We start from the raw sequence: 10,846 nt of genomic DNA, 5'->3' as shown, positions 1-10,846 counted from the left end.
TAAACTGTCTCACTCTTTTGACTGATAAGTATTTTTGGTTTGGTATAATGTTGTGTATTTTGATTCTTATCTTCATCCTATCCAGCTTGAGTAAAGTTCGGTTCTTATTTCAGATTATCCTGCTGGAAGCGCACCTGGAGAAGACAAGTCTAAGAATCTAATTGGATCAGCCAAAGGTCTGATTTAAAATCTTATTGTTAAAAGTAAGCTGATTATTGCTGCAGCACATTGTAACATCAGTGTTTTATTTATTTATTTCCTCAGATGCTATTTTCAACATGGTGAAAGATATCGCTGTCGTTCTTGGGGCTAATCAAGAGATTCCAGGTGGTTAAAAGACATCGGCTGAGTTTTTCTTAATTCTTGTTACCTTAATCAATTTCTGTGGTATTCAACTTACTGTAAAGTTAGTTCTTGTATATCTTTAAGTGAAGTATTTTTTGCAGCTAGTAATTATTGATATGTTTTTCTTTCTGAAGGAAACCTTTCCTCTCAAGATGTGAACATAACTGAATCATTGCAACCTGCTGAAACCACTGCCAAAGATATGACCACTAACCTTTCCTCAGTGTAAGTACACAGTCCTTCAATAAAGGTTTAAATGATTGAAGCCTCCTCATGTTATAACCCAACCAGGGCTTACATTGAATCCTCGCTATAACATGGTTCACCTTTCACTGCCTTGCTGCTTCACTTATTTGCATGGTGTTCTGCAATCTGATTGGCTAATTTGTAGAGTTGCACCGATACCAGGATAGGGCGGGGCCCCGATCCAGCACTAAAACGGTGGTATCGGTATTGGCGAGTACCAACAAATAGGGCACCGATACCATTTTGAGAGCCAAAACTTTTGTCAACTATTGTCACCCATTTTAGGAAGGCAATAAAAAGTTCTACATGATTCACTTTGTATTAGTCTTGTTCCTGCTTTACAAAGGTAGGCAGCAGCTTGAAAAACCCATGATGGTAATTTTTTTACACCCAAGCATTATGCAGTTCTTCGTATATACACACTAGGGTTATCACGATACTAAACTTTTCAACTCGATACCGATACTAAGTAAAATATTCGATACTGGATGTCATTTTCGTTACCAGAATGATAAAAACAAAGACTCCAAAATTCAACAGAAATTTTTTCATTAATAAACAAAATACAATAAATTGATAAATAAATACAATAAACAATATTTTGAGGTTGTATGCTGTGCACAATATTAAGCAAGCTTGATAAAAAACTTACAAAATTAAAATTAAATGTTCCTTCCTTGGCTATGCTTTGCACACATAACAATGACACTAGCCAAACCGGTTAAGAAACAAAAATAATTCTCAGCAGCTGCACCTGTTACAGAAAAAAGTCTGAAACCGAAAAGTGCACAGAATTATTCAATCACACAGTGTTCTGAAAGTGCATTTTCCTCTAATCTGCGCATAAGATGAATGGCTGTTTAGGTGCCACTGGTGGTGGCACTGTATCGATACTTTTGAAAATGAGTATTCTATCCAGATACAGATCAGTATCGATACTTTTTTGAGTATAGATACTTTTGACAACCCTAATACACACACACTTACACACAACAATTTCAAACAGATGGTACCAGCATGGCATCAGTATCAGCCAATGCTGCACAGCTAGGTATCGGTATCGGGGCCAAAAAATGGCATCGCCGCAACATTACTAAACAGTCTCCACGCTTCTTCTCTACCAGTGTATCAATAACATTATGGTTTAATATACATTAACATGTACGAACAACAGCTTGTCAAATTTTGGTTTGCACCGACAAAGGTACTTGAAGATGGGTGCAAAAAGCAGAGGAAGATGCTAACTATTGCAGAAAAAGTTAAAACTTCTGGACATGCTAAAGGAGGGTAGAAGCTATGCAGCTGTAGGTCGCCATTACCAAATTAATTAATCTTCCGTTTGTTCCATAAAGGAGGAAAATAACATAAAGATGACAGCAGCAATAAGTTTTAATAAGGATGCAAAAAGGGTTGCAACTGTCCACAACAAGACTATGGTTAGGATGAAGTCTGCATTGGCTTTGTGGATTAATGGCTGCAGAAAAACGAACATTACGATGCAAACGAGTGTTATCTGCGTAAAAACTTGAACACTATCAAACTGACAGCTATAACATTCATGATGGGGAAGAGGAGGAGGGTGCAGATACTGGGCCATCAACAGGTGCTGTTCACGCAGTACTAAGTGTATTTAATGCAAGTAGTGGCTGGTTTGAAAAATTTTAAACACTTTGGACATGCATTTTTTCCTGAATATCTCACAAAACAGTACATTTAAAACGATCCTTGAGGAAGGGTGATATAGGCCTGAACAAGTTTTTAATAATAACTATAAAAAATTAATAACGGGTTCTTTTTGGAATATAACTCCTGTAAAAAACGAGGGTTCACTGTATTTCTCCAAGCATTGCCGTGCGTTTCGCTAGTCAAGGTTTCACATTTTCTTCATGTGGTTTCCTGTAGATTTTGTGGTCCAGGATTACATCATAAATCTGTTTACTCTTTCGGTTTGTGTGGTTTTAAATTTTTAAGTTCCACATTATACTCTGTTTTATGTCATGATTTGCTGCTTAATGGAATGTCTTATGTTTCTGTATCTAATATAAACCTCATTTTCCTCTTCTGTTGTTCCGACAGTCCAGATGCTGAAGACCAGCAGGGTTTACAGGCCTCTGCAGTTCCTCCCACTGAGACGCCTGCTCCGGACAAATCAACTACTGATAACTGTGAGGAAAAGCCGCCCCCAGAGGAGGAGAAAATAGTTATTCCATTGGAAAAGGATGAAGAAGAGCCGATCAGCCCTACAATTATCCTCCTGGAAAAGGAGGAGGAGCTGGAAGATGAGAAAGACAAAAAGGATGACCAGAGGTGGCATAAAGGCCACCTAGAGCTTTGTTCTCCATGTTGTTCCTCTTGTTCTTGTGTGGCTTCATTTCAGGAGTTTGTCCAGCTGCAGTGTTCCGCCTCTCTGTCCAAAAAGAGGAATTGCCAAATGGTGGACATAGCTCAGAAAACTCTCCCAATACAAACACCCTCCTGGCCCCTGCCTCCCCCCACTTCCCTAGAGCCTCACCCCCATGAGGATAAGGCAGATGGATCCATTGAAAAAGAGCCAGCCTCAGAGCAGCAGCCAGATAGAGACACAATGGATGCAGAAGCAGCACCACCTTCAGGGAACACAGAGGGATCTGTGTCTGAGCCCGACATTCTGGAGCCCAGTCAGACCCCACACCTCCCCAAACCCAGCGCCACGGAGTCATCTCCTGCCAAACCCACCCCAGTCATAGAAACACCAGAGTTATCCTCTGTGGAAGCAATGCGAGATTCGGGGCCGGAGAAGAGCCAGGATGTGTCAACTGAGGGGAATATTTTGGAGCCCTCTTCCTCTCTCAGCACCTCTGAGGAGGTGAAGCCCAGCATCAGCGTCTCAGAGGAAAAGCCCAACATCGATCCCTCACAGGCTGAAGTCAATGCTTCTATCGCAATCGTGGATAAGGCCGATCACGCTCCAGTTTTCCCATCCACCTCCTCCACAAATCAGCTGGAGTCACCTTCTGGGCCTGAAGGTGTCCCGACCTCGTCTGAGGTTCCCCCCACAGCTACAGATGCCCCCACAGAAGCCGATCCTGCCAGTACCGTCACAGAGACTAAAACAGAGGATCTCACAGAGGAATTCCCACTGCCATCAGGAGGCAGCGATCCGATGTTCCGTCCTTCTCTTCCAACTAATGCTTCCCCTACCTCAACATCTCTCTTAGACATTTATGCAGAACCCTTTAATGGTACAGAGCAGAATGGAAACCAGGTGCATGGTTCCAGCCAGAAGGAGTCGGTGTTCATGAGACTGAACAATCGAATCAAGGCCCTGGAGGTGAACATGTCCCTCAGCGGGCGATACTTGGAGCAGCTTAGCCAAAGGTGAAACTCCAGAAGGTTGCGCTGCTTATTTGAACTCTAAATATAGTGGAGTTTCAAAATGTCAGTTTATTTTTTTGTGTGTGTCTGTTTAAGGTACCGAAAGCAAATGGAGGAAATGCAGAGAGCTTTTAACAAAACAATCATCAAACTCCAGAACACTTCTAGAATAGCAGAGGAGCAGGTAAGCAAAGACAAGCCGCCTTTCAGAGACAGTCTGAGCTTTTTGTCCCTTTGTAGCTTCCGGTTCCATGTTTAGCACATTAAAACCTCGAAGTTGAGACATACATCTTCTCCTCTAAAGCTCTTTGTTACTCAAGACTCCATTTCAGAGCCTCTAATTTTCAATCTGTTTTTCTTTTGCTCCATTTTTAAAACCTTAAATCCTTACTTTTCTTTGGAACGTTGTTGACATTCTTTAGCTGCTTCAGGGCTGGACGATAGTTTAATATCTATATATAATTTTATTTAACAGGGATATAACATTTCAACACATTTCCAGTATTTCAATAAACAGTGTATTTCAATAAGCAGTTTGTGGCACATTAGACCAGCATCTAATAGACAAATAGAACACCATGACAACACAATACGGCTGAGAGAAAGGGGGAGAAATCTTAACAGGATGACTTAAAAAACAAACTTATTTTAAAGCATTACTTATCAAAAGTTAGTTGTTTGTGAATTGACTGGGGACCTTCAGCTAGTTATGCTTGTTTTGCTATTTAACTGTAGTGATTTGGGAAGATACACTTTCAGGTTAAGATGTGTTTATCTTTTCGAACATTAGTCACAAAAAAGAGCAATGATAAAGAAACTAAAGGAGGCGAAAAGCCATGGAATGAGTAATATAAGGAGGGAGAGATAATCACCTGATTAAATGTGCATTTCATCTGTTAAGCTTGTAGATACCAACTGAATAGTTAAGAGTAAAAATATATTTATATAATTAATGTAGATTAAGTGGCACTTTTATATTCTTTATATCGTTATCGATAGTGAAATGATATCATGTTAATCGAACTTAACAGCTAAATTCTGATCAGTTTTGGTCTCATCATCCGACCCTAGGCGGCTTATTCATATCCTCAGAAATCTGGCTTTATTTTTCATTGTTGCTTCATATTAGAAAGGCATTTTATTAGCTAAGTTATCTGTGCTTTGATGTGGTTCATCTATATTGTTCTAAGGATCTTTCTGGTCTTTCTGTTAACACACTTCACTTCTTTTGATTGCTTTTTATTTTATTTTGATTGAATCCTGTCTTCTTCTTTAACTTTTTGCTGGATGTATATAAAAAAAAAATATAGCTATTTTCCTTTCTACAATCTAAACTGATTTTATTTTAAATAATTTCTTCGGTCATTTATGTGTGCTTAGTTTTGCTTTCCTTTTTTATTTGTTGTAAAGCTAATTGGTCAAAATGTGTTCCATTTTCTTTTATTTTATGTACGTTCTGGTTTTTAAGGACCTTCGTCAGACTGAATCCATTCAGATGCTGCAGGGTCAGCTGGAGAACGTGACTCAGCTGGTTCTCAACCTTTCTGTCCAAGTCAGCCAGCTGCAGAGTGAGGTAGATCCAAACGCCACAGGCACAAAGCCCCCTCCATTATAAGAGTCAATTTTAAGACAAATTTTTAATTATTTGCTAGTTTATCTGGTAGAAAACAATACTTTTTAGCTATTTTTTAGCAGAAAAGTGCTTTAACACAAAGCAACACCCTTTTTGCTGAAGTTGAGTCATGCCACAGATTTTCTAAGCCTGTAATCAATCATTTTTTTCCAGGTCTCAGACCGGCAGTATTACCTGCTGCTCTCTCTCGTGTTGTGCTTGTGTCTCGGCGCTTTGCTGTGCGTCAACCACTTCTGCATCGCTCTGCCTACGAACACAGATCCAGAACCACCCGATACCAAGAGTCCTTCCTACTGCTTACCTGAAAGGTATGATGACAGAGTCCAATGTTGACACTCAGCATCGTTAATGATTCTCATTAGAAGACAAAGAAACTGCAAATGGTGTGAATAAGTGCTGGAATTTGGCTGATGGAGCTTGGACTCACTAATCCAACCGAACAGCTCACAACTTCAGAGCCTAAGGTATTCGAAACCTAAAAAGCAGAGGTCACGGATTAGCGGACCAGGGTCCAGTTCCGGACCCACCTGCTGACTAATCCGGACTCAACCTGATTCAAAACATTAAAAATTACCGCATGTTGTCTGAAAACAGTGTGAGCGACCCAGACTGACACAGCCAATGAGCTGTGTCACTTTTAGACACAGCAGGCAAACCTGTAGCATGGGAAAGAAGGGCGATGGGAAAGAAGGAGAAGACGATGAGAAAAAGAAAGCAGAGGACATGTGGACTGCTGGAAGAACTGCGGTGAACTAGTGAAAGAAAATTTAAATGACGTGCTCAAACATAACCCTGCACATTTTGAGTATGTTTGGCTCAACCTGCTGCTGTGAAGCAGAATTCTCCACCATGAACATAATCAAAAATAAATATGGATCCAAGCTCACGAATGAGCACCTTGATATGTGCATGAAAAAGGCTTTGTTGTCATTCAAACCCAGGTTTAAAGCCTTGCAGGTCATTCCTAAGCCCACTGCTCTAATTTAGCCATAAAAAAGAAAAGAAAAAAAACTAATGGTCAGTTCAGGTGTTTAACAAAATATGTGAATCAGGAAATTGTCTATCAATCTAAAAAATAGTTCTCTACTTCAAAAAACCCTTTAGATTTTAAAATGGAAACATTTTCTGTTTTGTTTTTTTTTTAATTCATAAATTAAATGCGTAACATGGACACATAAACATCTCAATTTATTTCAGTGTTAAATTCTGTTTAAAGTAACAGATCCTAATTAAAAATGTCTCCGGACCTTTACTGGTTGATAATTTTCTTCATTTGGACCCCGCTGATTTATAATTGGTTACCCTGCTATAAGGATACAAGAGTATCCTATAAAGTACGACGGAGAAGATTCTCCATCATCCAGGTCATAGTTGTTCCAAAAAGATAAAAAACAATCTACTGGACTTTGTTTCCAAGTTTGAAGGCATTTCGCTTCCCATCCAGTAAGCTTTCTCAATTCAAAATGTCAGGAATAGCGTTGAGTTTGAGGTTTTATACAGTAGCTTAACAAAGCCTTGTTTTTGTTTTGAAAACATGCTAATTGGAACAGACGAAGAGCTCCAACCCCTTGGGATGGGGGTCGTTTGGATTCTTTTGTTAGCCTGCAATGCCCCATACCCATCTAAGCGTCTGAAAGGTCGGTTATTAAAGGGAATTCTTAGCCTGGCTGGATGGGCGAGATCCTACGCTCTGCTGTACAGAAGCTGGGGCTGCGATGATGGCATGAACGGATTAACTCAATTGCTGCATTGTAGGTTTTTGAAAGGTGAAACCTGAGTCCACCACCCAATATATATATATATATATATATATATATATGGTATATATATATATATATATATATATATATATATATATATATATATTAGGGCTGGAATATATAGAAAAAAAGCTTATCGATAAAAAAAAAATGCATATTGATCGATATCGATAATTATTGAAAAGATTTGAAACCATATTTTATGTGCAGCTCTGCCTGGACATTTTATGATATTGCTAAATGATTTAATTTTAATAAAGAACACAAACACAGACTTCCAATTAAATATTTATTTAACCAACATTTTTAACCATAACAGAATTGTTTTAAAGAAAAATAACTTAAGAGACCTGAGTTATGTTATTAAATACTGACAAAGAATAAACTAAAGTGACCAGAAAAGATACCAAAATAAATATAACAAATAAATAAATAGAATACCCTATTTGGGTGGGAATAGTACACCACCAGCTTTGGGTAATTAAAAGATTGTAGGACTAGGCTACCATGTAAACTCCACTCAACAAGAACAAAAACCCAAACAAAAATCAACTCACCCTTTACCCTAACATTTCTATGGGGTATTTTTTTAACCCCCATTCTTCTAGAGGTGCTGCTGGCACCTCGTTATGGTTCAGCTTTTTTTTCTCCTTTGGATTTATATAAATATTTTCAAGAGACCTAAATTGGGATTAGGTTTGGGCCTTGTCTGATCCATTCTAACTAGAGGTAGATCGATACATCAGCCAGACGATATTTTTACACCTTTTTTATTTGCTTCTAATATAACTGCATTCATTTGCAGATTCAGCTGCCATACTTGAGGTCATAAGCACATTCAGCTGTGCCCTTCATCTATGATTTATTGTTAATGTTTAGTTCGATTTGTTAAAATTTTTCTTCTTTGTTTAAAATGAGACTTGTGTACCATTTGTTACCACTGTGTAGTTTTTAAAACATGGGCTTAAAATCTTCACCCAAAAATTATTGCCAGCACATATTAAGAAAGCCGATGTTAAAAAAACATCCCTAGGTCCCTCTCTAATTCAAACTCAGGTTTGATCTATACCATTTAATTTCAGCCCTTTTCCCTGTTTAGCTCTGTTCGTCTTCTCATTACCCCCCAAACAGCTTCCCTGTCCCTCGTAAAGAAAAGAACTCCAGCAGCCTGAACACAACGTCTTCCTTTTGGAGATGGCGTCTTAAAGGTTAAATGAGATGTTGGCTTTCCGTATGCAGAGCAAAAAGCTTCATTTTGCTTTTATCTCTCATTTTCTGTGCTCCTTAGGCTACTGGCTTATGTACTTTAAAAGATAATTGAAATATAACTGAAAATCTCTTAAAATACATGGATTTGCCCTTAATTTGAATAGGTTAATAAGATGCCTGTGCATGTAGATTGATGTAATATTTTTGGACCTAAAATATAATCATTAGAAATTGTGCTGTTGTTACAAATAAGAAAAACTTCCATTACCTGATTTTTAAAAGGGTGCAGCTGATTTATAATGCACTGTACAGTAATCACCCTGTAATGCCTGATAATGGTTAATAAACCATGACTATACTCTCTGCTCAACAGGCAGTTTTCTTCCTGCAATGTGACGGGCTTGAAAAAGAGCGCATCCTATCCGATCATAAACCCTGAGGCCTTTCAGCTGCCCACAACTGAAGGTGAGGTTATATTGCATCAAGATGCCAGGAGAATATGTGAAATGAATAAAACAGCTCTCTTGTTAATGTTAAAGGTCCAGAAATGCTCCATGCTGATAAGAACCACAGCCTTTGTCAAGCAAACAGAAAGGTGTGTGAAACTGTTTCATTGTCAAAGGATGTTAACCAGGTTATTGAGCACAGAGAGGATTCTTCTGCTTCATCTTTGCTTTTCTTTCCAAAACCTTCCTCCACACAGAGGAGACGTCGCAGGCTGAAACCTCCGGACCAAGTGGAGACGCTGAAACCCTGCTTTCATTCTGCTCCTGAACTGTGTAACGGAGCTCTTAGAACCAACAACGGGCCCGTCCCCTCAAACACCGCACCTCTAGTAAAGCAGTTACTCCAACCTACGTTTAGAGACTCGCCGTCAGAGGGAAGCTCTGAAGGATCCTCTCATTCTGACGACCCATTTTTCTGTGGCATCACAGCGGCCTGCTCCAGAATGTGCGACGGGCTTCCTCCAGTTAAAACCCGAGCGGAGAAACGGGCCGTAAGACGCAGGCGTCTGAAGCCCAGCTGCGCTGTGGTGGACTTGCTTCACGTTCCTCGCAGGGACAAGAGTGATCCGGTTACTTTACAGGACATCATGAGCAGGAAAACGGAGCACAACTCTGGTCCGTTGGTTCCAATCCCGGGTCCTGTCTGACTCCAAAAGAGTTAAAAGCTCCTTTTGAATCTGAACTCTAAGGTGGTTTAGTTTCAGTCGCCCATGGCAGCTCCAACCTTCATCAGAGATGATGTTCTGTTCATATCCTGTGCTCTGCCTCTGTCAGTTTCTATTTAAATCCTCCTCCCAGCTCTGCATTAAAGCATTTCTCTTTTATGAAAATGGTATTACTACTTACCTGAATTTTAAAGGAGAAGAGGTTCTACATCTTTGTAAAAACTTTGGACTTTTCATAGAGAGAAAAAATCTTAAGCACTTTAAAATCAACCTTGGAATCATCCTGAGTTTTAAACAAATTTGATTTGTTTTCTCTGCAGAACAATCTGCGCTCAGCAGGAAATATAGTTTAACATTGGCCTCTGGGCTTTTATTAAAGCACTTAAGGATAAGGATTTTTCTTGTGATGCAACATGCAGTTAAAATTGTTTTCAAAAACAAATTTGTTGCACAAGTTAAAAGTTATAGAACCAAAGTTGTTGGTTTTCCTAGTTGGATATTTGACCTTATAGCTTATCAGAAATTAAAATTTTTAAGATGGTCTGAAAAGGTTGATCACCTGACCTGAGATCCATTTCAAAAGATTGATGCTACTTTTATATTCAAAACCATTTCTCATGCATAACTGTCATCAAAGCAGACTCACCATGATACAACCACCACCATGCTTATAAGTTAATGCATTGCTCCTCACATTATTGACTCCTCCAATCAATGGGCCTCATACAAGAGCAATTCATACAAACAAACTGGTTCTTAAAGGAAAATTCCGGTCAGCAAAGAATAATCAATGGATCATTATCTATACCTAAAACTAATAAGTTTGTGGTTATCTAATGAATTTAGCATTAATCAGTAAAAAAATAAAAACCATCACTGAGTCAGGGAGCGGCCATTTTTGCCCAAATACAGTAACACCTCCCTCCTGACATATTCCAGCAGTGACGTCACGGTGCGATTAACTTAGCGCCATTCTTCCCGCTTTACAAGCAAAATTAATGGGAACTACTAAACACATCTGCAATCAACAATTATTTGAAATTCACGAGAGCTATAGTTAAACTGACGATGGCAGTTGGATGTTGTAATACATTGGATAAAAGTGAAGACAAAATTTGTTATTTCACC

The 10,846-nt window shown here is 39.0% G+C and overlaps 1 protein-coding gene across 1 annotated transcript in view; it reads left to right on the top strand.

Annotated features, from left to right (window-relative positions):
* LOC107083646 (SUN domain-containing ossification factor-like) overlaps positions 1-10,820 on the top strand; it is a 22,969-nt gene extending 12,149 nt beyond the window's left edge. Inside the window, exons 15-24 of the mRNA XM_015373019.1 lie at positions 114-176; positions 265-327; positions 480-570; positions 2,668-3,948; positions 4,042-4,129; positions 5,414-5,518; positions 5,732-5,886; positions 8,921-9,012; positions 9,093-9,142; positions 9,251-10,820. Of these exons, the coding sequence (XP_015228505.1) occupies positions 114-176; positions 265-327; positions 480-570; positions 2,668-3,948; positions 4,042-4,129; positions 5,414-5,518; positions 5,732-5,886; positions 8,921-9,012; positions 9,093-9,142; positions 9,251-9,700 (2,438 nt within the window). The 3' untranslated portion in view covers positions 9,701-10,820. The remainder of the gene's footprint in view (positions 1-113; positions 177-264; positions 328-479; positions 571-2,667; positions 3,949-4,041; positions 4,130-5,413; positions 5,519-5,731; positions 5,887-8,920; positions 9,013-9,092; positions 9,143-9,250) is intronic.
* The last annotated feature ends 26 nt before the right edge of the window (positions 10,821-10,846 follow it).

This window comes from Cyprinodon variegatus, unplaced genomic scaffold (assembly GCF_000732505.1).
Source record: "Cyprinodon variegatus isolate N-32 unplaced genomic scaffold, C_variegatus-1.0 Scaffold79, whole genome shotgun sequence".
NCBI classification, from domain to species: Eukaryota; Metazoa; Chordata; class Actinopteri; order Cyprinodontiformes; family Cyprinodontidae; genus Cyprinodon; species Cyprinodon variegatus.
The sequence above is the reverse complement of the archived record's forward strand: the minus strand, read 5'-3'. Positions and strand labels throughout refer to the sequence as shown.